This window comes from Lipophrys pholis, assembly GCF_963383615.2.
Source record: "Lipophrys pholis genome assembly, chromosome: 14".
NCBI lineage: Eukaryota > Metazoa > Chordata > Actinopteri > Blenniiformes > Blenniidae > Lipophrys > Lipophrys pholis.
This window is the reverse complement of record NC_137633.1, coordinates 11,206,966-11,229,675: the sequence shown is the minus strand read 5'-3', so window position 1 is coordinate 11,229,675 and position 22,710 is coordinate 11,206,966. Positions and strand designations below refer to the sequence as shown.

Sequence of the window (22,710 nt, the reverse complement as noted above, 5' to 3'; positions counted from 1 at the left end):
GAATGATAACTGTGTCTTCTGCACGATTTGCTTTTTCCACTGCATCATGCTCCTTCAAAATCTGTCATTTTGATAACTTGAGCTCGCTCCTTAAACATCCATGCATCTCTGAGCGAGTGTATAGTCCATGGTCGCATTCTGATGAATGCATAATCGCTGTTTGTCCATAAAAGAAGCAGCAGCGCGAATGATCTAGGTGGAACGGAGGCCAAGTGATTAGTAGCACCTTACCATAATTGAAAGGTCACAAGTTTGATCCCCGCAGCTGACAATGTGTCAATTAACAGGTTGCGTTCATTAGCAGCCTCGCGACCTGGTAAAATGTCCTTGCGCAGCATTTTGAACCACCGTGTGCTGGGTCACAGCCAAACCGATGTTTATTTGTGCTTTTGGAAAGTCAATTGATTGCTAAACCTTTAATGTGGAGTTCAATTTAACATTTATATAGTGGTTCGGGCTTTTCTAAAACAAGTCAACCACATGAAAAATGTGTTTTGACTTTTTTAATCACGGTTGGTGCAAAGTATAGAAAAAAGGTTTGTTATTGAGTGTTTCTGTGCTTACATAAGCTGTTATTCTTCGTATATTTGGCTACACTCCATAGAACTAATTGAGCATTACTTCTACGGCCAAGGAGCATCATTAACCATTAGCTTGTGAAGTGACGCTGCCATTTGTAGCTCACACATATGCTGTGCAGTATTTCCCTCCCTCCTCTGAATGCTGCAAGACGTTAGGTTACCATTAACTGCTCTGTCCTGCTCTTTATTTGTTTGAAATTTACACTCCAGCAATCCCAGCCAAAAATACCCGAGATAGCATTATGTTTGCCAACACATCATCTAATCCTGAAAGCCTTTCTTTCCTGCGGAAAAAAAAAAAAAGGGGGGGGGGGCATACCATCTGAGAATACAAACAAGTATGCAGGCTTAGCTGTCAAACAGTCGCTGTTAGATTAAATTGGCAGTCTATTTCAAGTCATGCTTGACAAGCTTTACATTGAAGAATGCTTCATTTCGTCTAAAGGCATCATCAACTTTGTGGCTGCCGAGTTTCTGTTGTAGCATTTCTGTGTATGTATGATATAATGTTTGAAGCTTTCTTGCGCACAATCGCACCAGACACAAGATCGAACAGTAGAACAATGTGTAAGGAGGCTAAGTTAAGGAGATTTGAGACTAATAATGGAGTCGGGTTCAAAGGTTCGGGTAATTTAAAACAAACTATGACTATAACATGAAACTTTTATAAAGGTTCACAAAAAGTCTTTTATGTAGTCTTTTAAAAATCTTTTATGCTACAACCGATCCATTTATTCATCTTCTGTATTGTTTTTTCCACATTTTGTAATGTATACAAATTTCATTATCATCCGTTGTGCTGGATTAAACACACTCTTTTGACCCACAGGCTTTATGTTTCACTCTGTGTGAAACATTTGAGGCAAGTCTACCTCAGTTATTGTGCTTTAAGAACAACATAACATTGATATTCAGTAACATTTATTTACATCTATGATAAGCAGATGTGTTATTTACTGCATATTTCTAAATGTTGGCTTGAGGGCACATTGGAAAGAATACACTTCCACATGTGTCGCTCCAGTTTCACATTTCTTCTAAAACAATATTAATGAGGAATATGTGCTCATAAAGTTCATATCGTCCTCCCTCTCTCCCTTACATAACTCCTTCTCTAATTACGCTAAGAGTTACAAACACCTCAGACACCTTCAATAATAACAGGTCACAACCTTGTTTGTATAATTAATGTATTCTTAATGTGAAGCTTTTAAAACGCTAGAAATCCAACTTTTTTCCTCTCTTAACTGGATTTTAATTGGGGGAATAAATCAGTGATCACAGTGTACAGAAGGATTTATTCCCCTAAGAAGGCAATTTCATGGAAAGATTTTCCCCGATGTGGCACACAAACGGTCACACTGTTTTATCTGTTGCATTTGATCTTCTCCCTATCTGTTGTGATTAACTTGTTTTCCATTACCTCTGGGTAACACTGGGTACTGAGTTCCTGCATGTAAAATTTCAATGCACTTTATTATATTCTCTCCACAGATTTGTACTTGTTTAACCCTTGTCCTATTTTCTGTGTTTTTAAATCTGACTTTTGTGTCTGACAAAGCCAAAGAAGTTAAATTCTCTTTGGCATAAACTTCCACTCTGCAGACTCCTAAATGCTGGACGGGGCGCTTCCTAATGAACCTTTGGGCGATCTTCTGCTTGCTGGTCCTGTCCAGCTACACGGCGAACCTCGCTGCAGTCATGGTCGGGGAGAAGACCTTCGAGCAGGTTTCAGGGATTCATGATGAAAAGGTGAGTCCGAACGCAAGGACGCGAACGTGCGCGTGAACAAACGTCGCATAAACATAGTTGCCCATACCGGCAAACTACTCTTACACAAGGACGAGTTAATGAGTGGAGAGAGGAATTATTTCTGAAGGATTACCGCTTCCCAGATGCTTAAACTCCGTAGGGAGTTCAGGGCAACAGTGAATTTGATATGCACCCCATCATGACATCTACCCCTCCTCTCTCCGTCGTCACCCCCTCTGCCGCCTTCTCCCACTGTTGCCTCTTTTTTGTGTGGCGTCCCCAGTTGCATCATCCCTCCCTGGGCTTCCGCTTTGGTACCGTGAGGGAGAGCAGTGCTGAGGATTACATGAAGAAGAGCTTCCCAGAGATGCACGACTACATGAGACGCTTCAACCAGCCCACCACCCCAGAAGGTGTACACATGCTGAAGTAAGGCACAAACACCCCCCCCCCCCCCCCCCCCCACACACACACACACACACACAACATCCACATTTGTAACATGTATTATTTACATTTTTTTCACCTCGCTTTAAATTGCTAAAATAATCCGGTCACGTTTACACCTGCTATCTGTGGTTGTCTGGGTTCCTCGCGTTTTATTTTCAATGCACACTGAGATGTGCAATTCTGTCTCCTGACAACGAGAGCAAACGTCGCAGATTTACTGCCACCCGAGGCAATTTAATGCAGTCCCACTATGCATATGTACAGAGAAAAGAAATCGAATTACTATGTGCCATTTCTCTAATATTGGATTCATTTAAAAAATCTAAATGAACAGTAAAGAGTTAACTTAATATTAGTTCTCCTCTGGAGCTGATTAGTTTTCTTTCCACCCGCGGAGATGTTGTGACTAACCCATTTATCAATGATTTCTTATTACACAGAATACACCGTTTTGTAATTGCATCTGACAGAAAACCGAAGGAATGCTTATTGCTGCAGCCTCGTATATCCACACCCTGCATGAGCTTTTCCTTATCCAGACAAATTTTTAGCAAAAGGTGCGAGCGAGGTAAAAGCGCAGGAATTACATAAAATTGCATTAAAGCCCGTGTTGAAGGTAAGATTGGGTAACGTTCAAGGGCAGACTAATTCAATGAAGGCCGGGGACGGATGGTTCAATCGGATGTCAGATGAGGACAGTGAGAAGATGAAAGCAAGAAGACAAGGCCAGTTTATTTATTTCACAAATCCAATTCAAATCGCTTTTACATAATGCATAAAAAAAAATATATATAAAGGAGATTTAAACCAAGGTTTAAAGGAAGGAATTTTTTTTTAAGAATTTGAAAACAGATGTATAAATACAGCAGTTCTTGATAATAGGAAGTGTTTAATATTCAGTCAAAGGCTTTGGAGAAAATAAAGGTTTAAAACCTCATTATAAAGGTGCTACAACGTGGGACACATTTTTATGCAATTGTGGTAGCAGATGAGAAGGTCAGACTGAGAAAACCACTAAATATATATTTTTAATAAACGCTTCGCATAAGTCTTTGTCATAGTTTCACCCTGTTGTCCTTAATTTAATTCAGGTCTACTTGAAAATATATTTAATCATCTCTTTATTTATGCATACGTTGAAGGTTGCAGCTTGGTTCGCGTACTCCTGCACATCGAGCAAGGCTGTTACTTCACTGTCGGCTGCCTACTTTTGAGCAGCTGATGATGAACCCTCTTTGGTGGTTTCTGACAGCCCAAACTGTTTCACTCTTTCTTGGCTGTCTGCTGGTGCTCCGTCTGATTAGCGGGAATGGAGTAAGAGAGTGACAATTCATTTAGTCGTCACATTAGCAGTGGCAGACGTTTGTGTTTCAGCACTTGTAGATGTCTCCTCGATTACCTACTCAAGCGTCTTGGAGGTTTTTGGTTTTTTTTAAGGACTTTTTTAAACCTGGATTTCCATCATGCCTTTTTATGGAGTATCGTAAGTTTTCACTGTCTGTAAGGGCTTTCTGAGAAAGCTTCAGCGTGGAGCAGCAGCATGGAAATAGCCATCGGTCAGAGGGATGTTTTATTTCCCTCCCTTATTTATTTCGATTTTTGTGACGTGATAATAAAATAAATATGTACCTATTTTATGAACACACACATTTTTACACCTGAATGTATATTTAATGCACAACTACAAAACACACAGTTGAAGCCTATATGCAAATACTTACTAGATATTTCAAAAGCGTCTAACTCTTGCCTTGGCTGTGGATGAATGAAAGGAATTATCTTATGATATGATAAAAGCATTGAATATGGCACTTAACCCGAAATTACTACTTTGCTAAAGTACATGTAATGTGTGTGTGTGACATGAGGGCACAATATGGCCTGCATGTTTAAAAGATTTGAGTGACATACAATAGAATTGGTTTTAGGGAAATGAAATAAGTGGTTTTTTTTTTAATAATTTAGGTCCTACCAATTCTACTCATCCATCATTCTTCTATAGCAGGTCAAATAATTTTAGTTCATGGGCTTCATCTTGAGTGGCTTAACTGGTAAAATCACTATTTAACCTTGATAATAACCTTGAAATTTAAACCTTTTAAAGTTTTTCTCTGTGGTGGCATAGTGCATATGTGATGAAAATGTCTATATTTTCTGATAACCACACAATCTACCAAACCTTTGTACAATCTCAACATTAAGGCAATTTTAATTAAACATTCTGATGCAAAATACAGTGACATGTGCCTCAAAAACCTTTCCCTACGGCTGTTGCATTATGCATGTTTTTACCAACTCACCCTGACAGCACGTCTTTGAGGCTAGTTTAACAGGAACGAGGCTTCGTGGCAGCTTCACTGATCTCTCAGCTCAGCTCTCAGTGTTGCGTTGTCTCCTTTACTCTTAGAAAATGTGTTAAATCATCAATGAGTTTTACCATTTGCTTGGTGGTTTAGTGGACCGGATTGGAGCCTCTCGCGGGCTGGTTTTGGCCCACGCGCCTTACGTTTGACGCCCCTGTTCTTTACCACGTTATCTAACTAAGGGTTGCAGGGCTCTGGAGATATGACTATGGGTGAAGGCAAGGTATACCCCGAGTGGGTTGTTCTGTGTTGAAAAAAGATATGCACGAACAAGAAGAACATTCAAACTCTGCAAGATTTGATATATGATGTGTTCACAATATACAACAAGTTTAACAAACAAAAAAAAAAGTTTATCACGGCCGCTGCATATTGTACCAAACACAGCGGATGCTCTCACACCTTATAGCCCCACACACACTTCTCAGACACAATGCGCATTTCCTCTGAGCTCCAGCAGCGATACTGAGATAGTGCATGTGCTGACTTCGTGATGCAAGTGTGGAGATACAAAGCGCTTGTTCAGAGAAAGCGGATGAGAACAGGGAAGATGAAGGCGGCGTTTGTTTGCGTGCGAGGCAAAGCACAAGTGGAAGTCACAGCGGTGCAGAGAACCAAGAGGGGGCTGCAAAACACTGTGTTAGCAGATCTACTGACCCCAATACTGCACTCAAATCTCAGGTAGAAGAGGAGAAGAAGAAGAAAAAAAGCCTCCCTAGCCTTCTCCTGGAGACTGAATGCCGAGGGCTACACATGCACCTGCACACAAATGTAAAACTCTCAGAGGAATTAATGCATGCTCAAGCACATACTTATACACAGACTAAAAAGTTCAAGTTGGGTCCAATTTCTTTCATGTTTGTATATATGCTCTCTCAAAGATACACACACACACACACACTTAGTCTTGCATTGGGTAACTCTCAGCACTCTTAACTGCAGAGAGAGAAGACTCTATCCTTTCTCATCTCCCTGTTCCTCATATTTGACAGGTCTAGACAGAGAAAAACAGACTTTCCTGCTTTGCCAGAACCGCGAAGACTTTGTAAAGTCAACCTTTTGTTTAGCACTAAACGTCCTGAATAACAAGTTTCAGGTAATTTAATCAGTCTGCTCCATTTCTCCCATTAGACCAACAATCCGCTTGTATGTTTGCTTTTTCTTGCAAATGTACTTATGTATCTGTCTGCTTTAATCTGTTTGTATTTGTTCACTGTTATGATGAATTTGCGGGGGCTTTTTGATTTCGGTGCACGCCTGCCTACAAGAATGCATCTTTTCGTCTTCGTCAGCAGTTTGTGCAGGGGTATAAGTCAGACCCCTATGTGCTGCTTTTCATATCCCAAAACAAATCCACTGCCATTGTGACCAGCAGTACAGGCTGCACACAGTCTATAATTAGAGGTCAATTAGGGTCAATTGGATCGATACCGCTGGAGTAAGAGAGTCTTCTTCGGTGTGTATAATGTCTTATCAGCCTGCCACAGAGGCTGTTGGTTTAGGTAATGATGTATGTGTTTACATAGTGTGTTAGAATGCAGTTAATCTCATCCTCTGGATAAATGACACAGTGGGATGAAGGACCCAAATCCAGAGCTCCCCAAAAAGGTCTGGCAAGTCATGAAAAGTGTGGTGGAGTTAATCTGATTTACAGGTCATGTATAAAATTGGAGGTTAGTTGCCCTCAATTAATGCGACTTTCCTTCCTTGTTGCGTGTGTGTGTGCTTGTGCGTGTGTGTGTGTGTTGGTGGTGAAGGACAGATCCTCCTGCCCTGGATGCATTCATCATGGATAAAGCGCTGTTGGACTTTGAGGTCTCTATCGACGCAGACTGCAAACTCCTCACCGTGGGGAAGCCATTTGCCATTGAAGGTGCACACACGGTCACACTCATACTTGTTTTTTTAATTGCAGGCATTTGTAAATATGCGTGGGCATTCCCTGGAGGTGTTTTTAATGACCACCTTAGAATTTACTGGATTTTTTTAATGGTGTTACACTATTTTACAAATTTCACATGTTGATTCCTTGTTTTGTTTTTTTCTTTTTCTTTTCGCTCCTCTAAACACTTTGCGACTCACTTTGGGAAATTGCTTCGAAATCTTGTTTACCCTGCCGTCTTAGCCAAAACCCCAATATGTCCAACCCCAGCCTCTCACCTCACCTTTACTTTTATATAGTGTTTTGTGCTCTAAAACAGCTTTTGAAAATCTGACATGATGATGATGGTCGTCTTTCAGTTGCTCCTTTCCAAAGTTGCCACAGCCGATCGTGATCCACATGTTTGACTTGGCACAAGTTTTACACCAGATTGCCCTTGTTGATGCAACCCTCAGTGGGATTGGAACCTCAACCTTCCAGTTATGCGCTCGCTGTTCTAACCTTTAGGACACCACTCTCTCAACCCGACATGAATATTCAAAAACTGACCTTGCAGGAACCACATTTATTTAATACATTTTTTTCCCCAGTAGCAATGCGATTCCCCATAATCCGATAACGAGCACACACTCGAAATGTGGAGCGTGCTGATGTGCACCCATACGTTCTGATCAAGAGCTATAGTTAGCTACATGACTGACAGAATAACACGGGGATTTCACTGTGTGAACTCGTAATGCTGCAGGCTGAGAAAACTCCACCATCTATTATTAAAAGCACTGCCCAGTCTGAACGCTTTGGACCGGAGTGCGCACAGTTTCAACCAACTGCTACGCAGTCATGAAGCATATAAACAAATCCTCCGCTAGTCGGAGAGCGGCTAATGATCCACACAGGGGGTTAGTGTGTCGAAACCTTTTGTATTTTGGGCAGATGCTTACATGTATATTTGGAAGTTTGTGAAATACCAAAGTTATTTTCCAAGTTTGTAGTGTTTTTGTTCTTCTTCTTTTTTTTTTTTTAAAACGTACTTTGTTATCCACCATGGAATCACCATAGCGCCTCTTGACATGCATGAAAGACTTGTACATGTTAAACTAAGTAAAGTTTTAGTCTATGTAGCATCTTCTCTCGTACCTACATGTGTATGGTCTGCTAGTTTCCAGTATAACCAAAGAAATATACACACTACATTAGAAGGAGCTTTTAAACTGGATAAAATACAGTCTGACTCCCATGTATTGGAATATATGAAGTACAGACTACTTTTCAAATCGTAATTCAGCTGAGTTTCCCTGCACTGAATTTACCCTCTGAACATTTGATCTGCCTTCATCAGTCAATAAGTTTCTTCAGTGAAAGTCGAAATCTTCACTACGCAAATTCATACAAAAATAACCTAAAATCTCTGCAATCAAATAAATATAGTACATATATGGACATTTGACCAAAAATCGATCAATGTAATAATGTAAAGGTAGTCATTAAAATATGCCAGTTAAAAAAACATTTTGTTGGAAGATGGTGAGCATAGGAGGGTTTACGTCAGATGTAGTGAAGCAAAAGTCATTTGAAAGGTGCTTTTTTTTTTTTTTCTTTTTTCATGCTTGTGTAAAACCCCTCTTATGTCCTCAAAAGGACGTGAAAACTGGACATCTCTGGTCAAAACAGGACATTTGGTCCTTCAGTTAATATTACCTTAATTTGCAATCAGTTATCCTTCTGTCAGAAAGTCCATTAGCTCTTATCACATCATCTTTTGAAGTTAAATACATAATGTTTGACTCACCTAATGATCACTACGAGTCATAAATCCTGCTTTGATACAGTTGTTAATTACCTCGCAAGCTTATTCTCACTCTATTTACTCACATAAGTAACAGCTTTAACAGTTGCAGCTCTGTTGCAGTAAAAAGTAGGAGATATAGTGACGCGTAGGCACAAATACAAGGATATAATATATCACTTGTAGAAAAAAAAGGCATTCCGACGACCTGCCAGAAGAAATTATGTCTCGGCTCTAATAAAAGTCAGGGTTTCCCTTTCTCTGAGGTAAATAAACGATTCAAGACATATTGCAGGTTTTCTAATATTCTAGTCACATGTCATCTGCACATATATCCCAACTGAAGGTGCCTTTGAAGTGAAATTCCTGCTGGCAGACCACATTTATTGGATATATCAGACATTTAACCTCTCACACAATTCTGCTCAGTCACAAGATGGTGTTTAATAGAATCGAATTAGCATGTATGCGCACGCATGTCCTCTGATATACATTCACGCACACCATATTACTGTACCGTGTGCATGCATTTTATGCATGTGTTTCAGTTCAATCTTTTCTTTTCGCTGTGCATCACTGAGAAAGGCACAAACCAATAAGCAGACAGTAAATAGATGCTAGTGAGGAGGCCACCTGGGACCAAATACTTACTTTGATAGCATTTCTCTGTCAATCAAAGCCGTAGCCTCGGAAAGACCCCAGTCCCACACTCCCTGCTCACTGTACAACCCTTGTTCACAGGAGATTATCCACTGCTTCCTTCGCTGCAAAAGACAAAATGTGTCGAGAGACACTGCTGTGGCATTACTCATGATTGTGAAGATGGGAAAGCGAGTCTCATTTGTATGTATAGTGGGTCAGTTTGATGACTGCTTGATTCATTGTCTACAGAAAAAGGCCAACACGGGATCCAGGCTGGCTTCAGTAGCTATTCACCTCACAGTCTGCGCAAGGAAGCGTCGGAGGGGAGTGAATAACTCAATAAGTCTGAACGCTATAGGAAGAAAGAGCAGGAAATGGCCCAGACAGGAAATGTTAGAGGGGAGAAACACAGAAGCACGAGGAGAGGAGGAGATTTGAAAAAGAAAATGGACAGAATAAATGACGAGAGAGAGTAAGAGAAAGAACAACAAAGGCGGAGGAATCGAGGGCCGGTGTGGGGGCGAGTGAGGTGGGAGTTGAGCATAGGAAGGAGATAGAGGGCTTTCATTTGCCCACTGCCAGTTTGCGCCTTTCTGCACAGCGAGTGATAAAAGAGCCAGCCAACAGAGTCCCCTAATCAAGACAAACCTTCACCCCAAGCAGAAAAAATAGTGAGGGTGGGGGCCGAAGGACAGAAGGAGGGGAAGGATGGAGGAAGGAGGGAGTGATATTTGGTCCATCTGAGGATGCAGGCGGGATTTATAGAGCGGTTTGTGGTCAGGAGATACACAGCGACCGAGGAATTGGGGACCGTGGAGTCGCTGCAGGCGAGGTGCTCGGCTCCAATCTTCAGGCTGCTTAAGCAGAGAGAGATGCGGGGGTGTCTGTGTGCGTCTGTTTTCACTGAGTGCTGTTGGGAGATGTTTACGACAGCCGAGACACACCCCATTAATAATATCGCCGCTGAACACGCAGCCACTCGTTGCTTGTTTTGTGTGTGTGTGTGTGTGTGTGTGTGTGTGTGTGTGTGTGTGTGTGTGTGTGTGTGTGTGTGTGTGTGTGTGTGTGTGTGTGTGTGTGTGTGTGTGTGTGTGTGTGTGTGTGTGTGTGTGTGTGTGTGTGTGTGTGTGTGTGTGTGTGTGTGTGTGTGTGTGTGTGTGTGTGTGTGTGTGTGTGTGTGTGTGTGTGTGTGTGTGTGTGTGTGTGTTTACGAGTGTGTGGCAGGAGTCTGTTTGTATATATTTGTGTCCATGTGTGCGAAAGTGGTCCACACGAGCTCAGTGGAGCGGGACGGAGCATGTCTGAGGATCAAAATGCTGCTGGCAGAAGATGCTTTTGGCGGCGTGAGACTGTTGTTGGTCGGGCGGCTCACGTCTGGCAGGAGTGACGCACAGACGTCTTTGTCTACTTGTGTTCGTGTGTGTGTGTGTGTGTGTGTCTGTGAATGTGTGTGCGCGGGTACGAATATGTGAAATCCCACTACACAATACTACCATTTGAAAGGTCATTGTGACAGAATACTTTGATACAAGTAAAATGATGTTCGGCTGAAACAACGAGGCAAATTGCCAGACCGGACGTTATTGGTTAATATTGTGGGGAAAAAAGTTTTCAAAATGATGCTTGAGGCTGCCAGAGAGCTTCAGGGGTGCAGCGGCAAGTAAAATCTGAGGGTCGGGGGGGGGGGGTGCATTTTCCTAGTGTGATATTTTTTGTTGTTAAAAAAGTAAATATGTTTTAACTAAAACAAGTTATTTAGAAGTGTACTATAGATCAACTGTGATGGGTTAGTACATTGTGGGGCGCTCATCCTCCCTTATGTTTCCGTATTTAAAACAAAATTGCTTAATCTTGTGAAAACTTAAAAAAAAAAAATTTCCCCCACTCTGTGTTTTCATCTGCACTGTTACCGCTGGCTTGAAGGAGATCTGGAAGTCAATGTCACAAGAAGGTCACTTATATTCATATACAACAATTAGGCCACATTTGAAATATACCCTGGTGTCAATGGCCAGGGCTCTGAAAGAAACTACTTTTTGTAGTTGTGACATTTTTTTGTCTGTTATACACTAAATACGCGATAAATATTAGAAGTTTTCAAGTGAATGAGTGATGAAAATGAAATGATTATGCTGCGCTATAAAATAAACTATCCGATTCCAGTTGACAATGAGTGAAGGCGGATCAGTGAACAAGTCTCTCGTCCATCACAGGATGAACACAGAGAAACAAACAACCACACACACTCAGATCAGCCACCATATCATCTAAACACATGTTTCTGATCTGTGGGACGAAATCAAAGTTTGTAAGATGAGATATTAAACATTAGGATTTCTGAAACTTTTCCCTTTTTTTCATCTTGACTTCACACTTTAGATCAATAGATCTAGATCAGTATGCTGTTTTATTCCAAATAGTGTAAAATTAGTTGTGCTTGAGTACAAATGAACATTACCCTTTCCTCTGTCTTGAGCATATTTTGATTTCCGAGATGAGAGGACACTTGATCCCATCTTACTACTCAAATTATACACTTCGTCTTCTCAAGGATGGCTTATAATCCAAATATATTTAAAATGTTCTTCTGTATTGACAGTAAATTCACTTATATTATGCCAACAACAATCACATAAAAATGTCAAAATGTAAAATAACACTGGGAGGAAGCCGCCTTCTGTATAGAAAATGCAACAACAAAAGAATAACTCTCTTTTTATGTCTTATCGGACATTGAAACATATTATAATGTAAATGATGTAACAGTAGCTGCACAAAATATACCAGTTTCACAAACATTTTGTGGGATGATTGTGAGCATAGAAATGATTATTTCACCTTTAGAAAAGTAAAAAAAATAATTAAATGGATGCTCAATGGAAAAAGTATGAAAACCGCATATTTTCATGCATATATAAAAGCCCTTGTACGCCCTGAATAAGACTTGAAAAGTAGACTTGTTGTGATAAAAAGAGGACATTTTGTCGCTCTACTTAACCTTCAGTTAACGTTATCTCACTTTGCAATCCGCTTTCATTCTGTCAGTAAGTCTATTAGCTCTTATTTCTTTATCTTTTGATCCTGAAAACATCATGTTTATATGTTAACACATCTAATGACGATTACCAGTAATAAATCCTCCCTTCATACAGTTTTAAATTACGTTGTTTGTTTAAAAGGTCCGGGAGGGATACTACTGTCAATAAACTCTGATCAAACCGCAGGTACTTTGTGTCAGTGAAACAGATTTTGCACGATTATGTCTTTTCTAAAGTTAGAACAAACTAACGAAAAAAGAAAAAAGGTGTTTTATGCTTCACATTGTTTGATCAGAAAATAATAAGTACTTTCTAAGACTGTGTTTAAAAAAGAAAAAAAGGGTAGCAGAGCTTTTAAATAAACCTTAAATGTGCTCCAGTGTGTCTGTGAGTAGGTGGGTGGGGGGTTTGAGTGACAGCTCTGGGACTTTCAGGCCTGTGATGGAGTATTTGAACGTCTGGGGAAAAGATTCAAAACAAAGGACGAGGGCTGCCCACTTGTACTTCACTGTTTGACTGAGTGCTCTGAAGAAATGTGCATGGAGATCCGCTGATGACAGAGAAATGATGTCTGTCTGCTTAAAAAAAAAAAAAAAAAAAAGAAAGAGGAGGGAGACACTGAGACAAAAGCAGTGGACACGAGAGAGAGAGAGAGAGAGAGAGAGAGGAGCTGAGAGATAAAGAGAGGAAGAATAGAAAGAGGCTGAAAATGAACGAAAGTGAAAGGATGACGACGATAAAGCGCGGACTTGCAGATTAAGACACTCGCGGCAATGGTGGGAGAGAAACGACCTCGGACAGGGTGGACTGACGTGGGGGGAAAAAAGGAGTGAAAGATGCAGAGAAGAAAATGAGGAGAGATTGGAGGGTAAAGGAGTGTGAGAGCAAAGCTTGGAAAGTCTTTGTCACGTAGGAAGCGGAGTGTGACAGAAACGTGAACCTTCGTTATTCTCCGTTTCTGTCCGCAACCCCCATCGGGCTCACGCACCTTGACGGCCCAATAACACACGCACGCACGCACGCACGCACGCACACACACACACACACACACACACACACACACACACACACACACACACACACACACACACACACACACACACACACACACACTTTATGAGACACACTGGCAAACATCTGCCAAACCTGAGACAAGCCCACTTCTGAAAGAATGCTCTTGGCATGACTATCTTTGACTGCGGTACAGATGAAATGAAACAAACAACCCCCGGGAGGTCTTGTATGGCAATAAATCTCACAGAGGGTCTTTTAATTCAAAAATGAGGGACACATTTCTTTCACTTTGTACCTGCAGAAACATGGGACGTAATGCCAAACAGATGCCGTCTCGCGAAGACATTGAAGGGCAGGGTAACGTTTCTCTCGAGCTATGGTACATGAATCTGCCGCAACATAAATTAAAGCAATAAATACTGTTTGAAAGGTATTACTTAAATCTGTTACTTAATTAAAAAAATAAAAAAATAAAAAATTCAGGTTATTTCTTTTTGTTGCTATAAGTACTTTTTATTTTATTGCTGTCTGGTCTCGTCACACCACACACTGCTGCTGCTTGAGCCTTAACGAGGGAGGAAGAAGGAAGTGTAAGGCAATGCTAATCAATTGATGATGAAACCATTTCGACAAATCAGGAATGAATTAATATTTAATACTCCTAATAAATGATTTGCATTACAGCCTGCATAATTAAATAAACCTCGGAAGCTATTAGGTCTATTTTTGCGACACGTTTTGATCCACGTTGCATGTTATTTCATTAGCGCGTCGTGTATTTTGGTGTAAATATGACTCTGCAAAGTAACATTGACTGCAGCCGTCAGCGGCATGTAATTGAGCCTAAGAAATAACAATCCTCGCTAATATTTGGGGGGGGGGGGGATAAGTCATTATCAGTGGAAAACAACCAAGTATCAACACACGGCTTTTGTAAAAGAACCAAATAAAAACCCAGACTTGCCATTCAAGTAAACAAATCCACTGTGAAGCAGTTTGTAATTACGTTTTCTTGTTATTACCTTCAGCCTAATAATTTCAAGCTGATTTTTCATCCTCAAAAAAAAAAAAAAAAAGGCACTGTGAACATTTAAAATTGTTGCTGATGCAAGAAAAAGCCACACTTGGGTTATTGCAAAGCATTACCATCAACAGAAGAACACGATCCACCAGAGATGATGTTCATGAGGCACGTTCGCTGAAATACTGAGGATGAAATGAGGACGTGCTCTCTGTACTTTTGTGGTGTCTGTATTTAAGTATGTACATTTTTGAAGAGTTTTTATTACATTTTGAACACAATTATAGTCGCTTCCCCACTTTGTGCAGAGTTTATAACCCTATTACTTCTACACATACAGATTCCAAGTACAGTGAGAGGATGGTTGTCGATAATGAAGCTGCAGAATATGTCAAATTCAAGAGGGATCAAGTTCCATATAATCCCTTGTGTTTCATACACGGTCCATTCAGGTTTTTTTTTATTGCATAAAATTATTGTTTCTTATGTAAAACTATGATACGAGTTTAATCATGATCTGTGTTGATGGAGCCATACTGACCAAAAATAGTAATAATAGCTATCGTGTGTGTTTTTGCATATCACTCCACCCCCACCACCAAATAAGGCCCAAGATGACATGAAAAACCATTTTAACATTTGTGCTCAAGTACATTTGAGAACCTGTAGTGATTTGCTTCCATTTGAATGAGGTTGCGTCATCACTTTTTACACTTCTGCCTAAGTGAAGAGTGCGCGCGCATTTGCCAACGCCACGCTGAAATATCAGCATGTTATTGAGTCTCCACGCTCATGGATGGAAGCTGCCCTTTGTTTGGCCTTCCTCCGTAACGGGGTTGTTGTATCTGTACCCGGAGGGGGGATCGGCTGTGAAGTGAGCGTCGAGCAGATGATCTGCGTCATAGACTATGATAAGTGTTTTGAAACTGACGGCTCCGGTGATGAGGTCGGAATAGGTGAGGGGGAGGAGGTCCAATTATTTTCGATGTTGCGCGGATGGATTTTTCATGGTATTTGGAAACGTAGTCACAAAACAGACTCAATGGCTGGAGGAGGCGCTCACTTTGCAGTAGGTGTCATAAAACTATCAGTAAATGGAATAAAACATTTAAAGGTCAATGGGTAAACTAGTTTAAAGTGTCTTGTGCAGTTTAATATTCTTCAGGCGAGCTTCGGGGATCGTTGTCATGAAAATCTGTCTGATTGAAAGTTGAGTCTCGTGAAATGAAAAAGATAACGTGCATGGCGGGGAAAAACTGTATAAATCAGTGGCGTTGAATTAGAAGAGCAGGGACAGTGAGTGCGGTGCACAGGTGAAGACTGAAATAAAAACTCTCTTCATAGGAAGACTAACGACATTAAAAACCCATCTTTGACAGTTCTACATCTAAATCTTGAGCTTTTTCCTCGCGGCAGAACCAAAGGGTCCAACTTTCTCAATTTTCATTTACATATAAGAGATTTACAGTACAATAATGCTTTGCCACAGGCTGAGCACCGCCGTGTGACTGTAACCAAAGGGAGTATAACTCTGCATAAGCAGCATAGTCAGGTAAAATATGGGAACATTTGCATATAATTCACACGGGGTAGTCTGGAGGGTGGAAACAGACATGATCCCACTCGTCTTCCTCAAGCAGGGATCAGACTCCTTGATGTGAGCCTAAAAATGCTCTGACCTGAAAGATTGAAGGGCACTGAGAGCAAAATAATCCGACGACGCACGTCTCGTCTGAAGCGTTTGGCCTTCTCAGAAAAAGTTTCATCGTGGAAGACGAGCGTAGGATTCCTCACAAGGGGTTCAGTAAAAAAAGACCAGGAGGACTCGTCTCGCACAGTTTTCTCCCAAAATCATTGATCCACTGTTTGCATTTCTGCTGGCAAAGGTTTCACTTCCCCCATCATGTGTCACCGTCTTGATCGTCGACTTGCAGATCCATCTGGAAAGATGTGAAAGTCATCTGGACTGATCCAGGCTTCAGACTTGCTTGTGGTTCTGTAGTCAAAAAGCTTGTAAGGCAAGAGAAACAGACAACTCTGCACAGGAAGTTGATCCACTTTGATGTATTTTTCACCACAACGGACATCTCCACCAGCTTTAGAGCTCTTTGTTCTTCATCTCCCTGCACAATTGCTACACAGGACAATGTATTTGCTCTGCATATGCACCGCAACTTTGGCCGAAAAATAGGCTTGATTCTGATTCCAACTGAAGGCTGTGAACCCATAAATCTCTCTTTTTTTCTTTCTTTTCCACAGGGCATCTGCCCTTTGGCAAACTGCAACTGGCCGACTGTGGTTTTCCTGCACAAAAACACCACATTAGTCAGCTGTGAATGTCGCTCGTAGGTGCGTTACCTATACTGTATGCATTTACATCTGTGTCCATTTCCCCTTCCAGGCTACGGCATCGGCCTTCCCCAGGGCTCCCCCCTCACCCGCAACGTGTCCGAATTCGTGAGCCGCTACAAGTCGGACGGATTCATGGACATGCTACATGACAAATGGTATAAAGTCGTACCCTGTGGGAAGAGAGTCTTTGCAGTCACTGAGGTAACTCATTGGTAGTGTTAATGCATTGTGTACGTGTATTGCGTGTAAAGCAAAGCCTTCTGCCGCTGTACTTCTATAAATGAGTCTCCCTTTGGGACACGGGCAAGATTGCTTGCCAGCTAAGCACACATGCAGTGACACTTTCTCACACACACACACACACACACACACACACACACACACACACACACACACACACACACACACACACACACACACACACACACACACACACACATACACATACATAAAATCACATAAACTCGAGCCTATTCACTTACCTTAACCAGAGTTACAGGCACGTACTGTCTGAGTGTCGATACCTGTTGGTGCCTTGTGTGTGCCACAGAAGAGTACTCTGCGTTCTCGCCCTCCTTTTTTCTTTCATGCTCTTTAAAGAACGGGGATTCTCTCGACAGAGCACACTGTCTGTATCTATATATCTTGTTTGTGAATAGAAAAACTACTTAACCCCCTTCGGCCATTCCTTTTAAATCCCACTTCAAAGTTGAATCATATTATAGCAACAAACACGATTACGCAGCCATAGGTTTCACCAATAAGAGCAAAGCCTTAAGTTCAGCCCACATCAAGATGTTCTAACTATTCATCCCATTGGAGGCCCAGAGAGTGGGCTTCTTTCAAACAATGAGGGAGTCGGTGTGAACCTGCTCTCTGGATTGGGAGCATGAGCAGGTCAGTGTTGTCGCTGATGAAACTGTCGAGTCAGCATGGGGCTAATTGCCATCAAAGGCGGCAAAAGAATGAGCTGGGTGGAGGAAGCATGATTAGAGAGCTGGAAAGGCTTGCCGCTGGTTTTATTTTTATTTATTTTTTTTTCCTCCTGGCCGGGGAAAGTCTCAGATGAGACGGGCATTATGTCAGAAAGGTGTGAGTGAACCAAATGGAAACAATCAATTAACCGTCGTCTTTCTTCAGCTTTATCCGTGCTCGCTGCTGTTTCTCTCCATCGCTCTTAGTTTTGCCTCTTCCATCTTTTCTTCCCAAAAATGTCTTTTACGCTGTTGCCCTCTTTTATTGAGTGCCATTCTTTTGGGCTTTACACAGCCAAACTCGATGCACAACAGCAGAATATCAATTGCACCTTAACAAAAAGTGGCCCAAATGGTAATTATGTAAATATAAATCATCAATCTCAGTACTTTCCTGTCTGTTGACTTAAATCCTCACTAATCTGCGTCACTCCCCCCAACTTCTCTTTCTCCCTTCCTGGCGCTCTCTTTCTGTCACCGCCCCCTCAGACTCTCCAGATGGGGATCCAGCATTTCTCGGGCCTGTTTGTGCTGCTGTGTATGGGGGTGGGTGGAGCTTTGCTGACCTTGGCAGGTGAACACACCTTCTATCACCTGGTGATCCCTCGCCTCCGGCGCACGCACACACTCCAGTACTGGCTACACACCAGCCAGGTGAGTAAAGAACATCCCACATATGTGCTGGTGTGTTTGTGTGTGCGAGTCTGATCTCTTACATCTCAGACCTGCGCAAAGAAAGACGTGGGAACTTCTCAGTTTCTGGAGTTCCCGCACGTGCAGATGCACACACGTGAACTCTGCCACATGCATGTGAGCAGCAGGCTGTTGGCGCTCGCCTTTTATTTGCAGACAACCTACGCCCTCTACTGGTGGGAACTCATAACACTGACAGAAGAAGCCTGAACATTAGAGTATTCTGCAATATCTTGGATTGGACAGAGTCAATTCAACTTTTTTATTTATTTATTTTTTTTTTTTAGAGTAAGCTAATTGCATTAATTTACGTAAATTAGGTATGTTGTTAATTGCCTGATTGGCTTGTAATGTCTTCTATAAATTACCTGGTTAATTTAAACTCTACAGGCTGAGCAGTCGTGCTTTATTAACAGATTCATGGCCACACTTTGTGCATGTATGCCTTTGTTAAATAAGCTTATTTTTAACTGACACGTGTTGTTTACAAATAGATATTATACAGTTCATTAAGTGTGTCTTTTTATTCAGGTTTATTAAAATAATTTTGATTAATCTAAATAAATGAATAAAGGTGAATACATGATTCTGGTTCATTAAAATATTTTTAAATGGTTTTACATAAAATTCCAATGTGTTATTTTCAAACTTAATGATAGTGGGTAATTAATAAATATGAGCTGAGGAAAGTCATTACACAGTTTCCCTGTAACAGAAAGAAAGGAACCACAAATTGGGGATTTAAAGGTCATGTTTTATTCTTTTTTTAACAGAAACTTAAGCAATAACTAAATGAGGTGCCTTTGGCATCATTTTTGAGTGAATAATGAAACTAGCAGTGGGATTATCAAGACTGCTCACATTTGTTTGCTGCATCTCTCTAAAAGGGCAACCGCTGCCGGGCAGCCTCGAGCATTCATCATGAAAGCAGCAGCTCAGCGCTCTGGAGGGATGACGTCTGAGTTAGTTCCTCAAGATTATTTCTGTCGGGAGTGAAACTCGCATTTTCCAGCACTCATGTTCAAAGTCCATCCATCTTCCATCTAACGTGGCGCTGGAGCAAATCCAACCAGGTTGAGGTGCAGGATACACCCTGAACTGGACTCCAGTCCACCACAGGGCAAACACAAACACACACATATTATCGCCCACAGGCAATTCAGAAACACAACTTAACCTAAAATGCATGTAAACGAATGGTTTCCTTTCGATGCAAGATACATAAAAAATGCACTTGTTATACAATAAGATGCTTTTGAGATCAGTCGTACTGTCAGACATGGTTTATTTAAGCTCAAAACTTTGATAACTCAATTAAAAAGAGCAATAGAATCTAATACTTTAACTTTTCACTAGAATTTAGGCATTAAAAGAGAATTACAATCATTTTAATAAATTATTGACACAAGTTGAACTGCAGGAGAAATAGTGCGAGAAATAGCTGTCTCAGACACAGACAGAATATGAGTTTTTAGAAATTCATCTCTCTGAATGTATTTCTGACCTGACAGTGCCATAATAAGAAATCCTAATGATTAATACTTTTTTTTTTTCCATAGAAAATCCACAGAGCGCTCCACACCACATATGAAGATGTCGGGAAGGAGCTGACTGGCCTCGACCAAAAGTAATCAAGTTACCGAGTGAAGAATTTCACATTTTCTTATCTTTTTTTTTTTTTTCTGCCTCGGCAATCAAACTATAAGATGGATTCATTTTACATAACAGATAAAGAATTGTCAATGTGTTGTTGCAAGTGCAAATATTTAATTCACCGTTAAGAAACGGTGATAATTTGTATTATTAGGGAATAGTTCATTTTTTAATAAGCATATTTATTCACTGCCTTGCTGAAAGTTTATGAGTCCACTCATATCTGTATGCAGTGCAAAGCCACTGCCAGCAGTCAGTTACCTAAGTGTAACATAAAGACTGGAGCCAAGGAGAAACAGCAAGCCTGGCTCCATCCAAGTGCAGCAAAATCTGCTTACCAGCATCTTTAAACCTCACTAATTAAAACATTTATATCTCATTTAATCTGCACTTGGCAAATGCTGACAGCTTATGTACCATATAGAGCTTTATCAATTCCATCATCTAACTCTTTGAAAGGAAGTGAACTGGCATATTTCCAGAAATATCTGGGTTTAAGGAAAAAAAAAAAAAAAAGTCATTCTACATTAGAAACAGGTAGAAACTGTCGTACTGCCTCGGCGGATTGTTTCACTTTGATGACTTGATGACAAAGTCAATTGTAAAAGACGAGTCCAGTAATAGTCTTCGGCCTATTCTCGATAATAGCTTTATAAAAGCAAGACACTTAAAGAAAGATCAACTTCTTTTCAGGTTTAATGATCATCCTCATACTGTATCGACAAATGAAAATGTCTCCGTGCGCTGGTGTACTGTGTCTCACTGGATATCTGCCCTTTGCTGTGATCTTCCTCTTTCACCAGCCCCTCCTCTTGCATCTCAGAGAACTGCACTCTCCACAGAAAGCAGCATCAGGCTCCTCCACCGTCTCCTCCTACGTCCCTCCCTGCTTCCACCACAGCCGGGGACACCAGGAGCTCCTCGCCATCCCAGGAGCCTAAGGAGAAACGCGTGCACTTTGACCTGGAAACTCTTCACAGCTACCGCCTGCGCACGCACACCGCCTCGGTGCGTGGCCGGCCAGGAATGGTCGGCCGTCCCGGGCTCGGCCTCGGCGGGTTCGGGCTGGCCAACCTGGGGAGTTTTGCCTCCCCTCCACAAATTAGCCTCCATGCCAACGGGGGTCCCGTCTCCACTCTGGCTTCCACCGGCCTGGTGCTCTCGCCACTGGGGAACAGAGCGGCCCAGACCAGCCTGTGGGAGGGGGAGCTCCAGGAGCTGCAGGGGAAGATTGAAACCTTCCGCACCCAGCTGAGAGAGGCTCTGGCCAGGAGGGCTGAGATCCAGACCAGCCTGGAGCGGGAGAGGAGTGGGCTTGTTCGCAGGGATACGAGTCTCGAGAGGGAAAGAGACAGACAGAGGATACAAACTATTAACACAGACAGAAGCAGCTCCACTCAGCCCAAACTCCCCGAGAGAGACAGGACGAGCCAGCTGCAGACCCTGAACAATCAGCAGACCGGGAGGGCGAACCCGTCAGGTGGGCCCGGGACTCTGGACCCTGGGAGAAGCAGCCAATTAAACACAGTTAACAGTCTGGACAGAGGGAGAGGCAACCAGTTACGCCCCGTTAATACTTTGACGGGGGAAAGAACTGTTCAGTCGCGCACTTCCACCAGTTTGGAGCGAAGTCGAGTCGCCCCGCAAGGTGTCGGGAGCATAACCGTGCAATCCAGAAACACTTCCAGCCTGGACAGACAGAAGGCGAACCTATCACGTGCTCTGAATGCTTTGGAGAGGACAAAATCCAACCAATCGAGTGGAAGCAGCGGGACTTGATTCGCTGTCTGACGTGTAGGATCACAGGTGGAACTCGCATAGCCGCGGGAAGATGGCTTTGTTATTATGGGTTACCTTTGCTGATAAATTACAGTATATGTTTACTCACATTATTACTTACTGCAACCTAATATTTTCACACGTTTTCAACACTCACTTAAAACTACAACTAAAAAAAAACAAAAACAAAAAAAAACTTTAACTGCAACTTACGTGCTGGTGAAATGTCTATGTCATTCATGCAATCATAAATAAGCAATGTAATATTTAAGTGAAAAGCAAAAATCATTCCAATAGCATCCCAACATAGCAGTTGCAAAAAAAATTCCATGTGGATGCTAAAATCAAACACCGACAATAGAAATCCCAATGAACCACGACGAGTAACAGGCTGGATGAAAAGGCCTCTAAGCACATATGGACATCAGGGACAAGAGCACAGAAAAGAAATGCAAACAGAATTAAATGAGACATGGGAAGCTCTAAAAGCTGCAAGCATTGGAAGTAATTCTGGTAATAATTTCCCAAAAATGTGAATAATGAAGAAACAAATAATAGTTTACACCGAACTCCACAATCCACGGATATAATCATGAAAACTGCAAAAAGCTTTGTGTGTGTTGACACTGTGTATCCTTGTATACATCGTTGTGCAAATGTTTTGCCATGGTTTTGCCACCGATACATTACTGGAATAGTTCTAAAGCTAAATTTGACCGTTTTGTTCATT

The 22,710-nt window shown here is 41.6% G+C and overlaps 1 protein-coding gene across 1 annotated transcript in view; it reads left to right on the top strand.

Annotated features, from left to right (window-relative positions):
* Positions 1–21,980, top strand: part of grin3ba (glutamate receptor, ionotropic, N-methyl-D-aspartate 3Ba) — a gene marked incomplete at both ends in the record, with an annotated part of 70,820 nt that extends 48,840 nt beyond the window's left edge. The window contains 7 exons of the mRNA XM_080479341.1: positions 2,187–2,333; positions 2,617–2,762; positions 6,904–7,019; positions 16,931–17,082; positions 18,345–18,509; positions 20,108–20,175; positions 21,005–21,980. Coding sequence (XP_080335467.1) covers positions 2,187–2,333; positions 2,617–2,762; positions 6,904–7,019; positions 16,931–17,082; positions 18,345–18,509; positions 20,108–20,175; positions 21,005–21,980 — 1,770 coding nt within the window. The remainder of the gene's footprint in view (positions 1–2,186; positions 2,334–2,616; positions 2,763–6,903; positions 7,020–16,930; positions 17,083–18,344; positions 18,510–20,107; positions 20,176–21,004) is intronic.
* Positions 21,981–22,710: the final 730 nt, after the last annotated feature.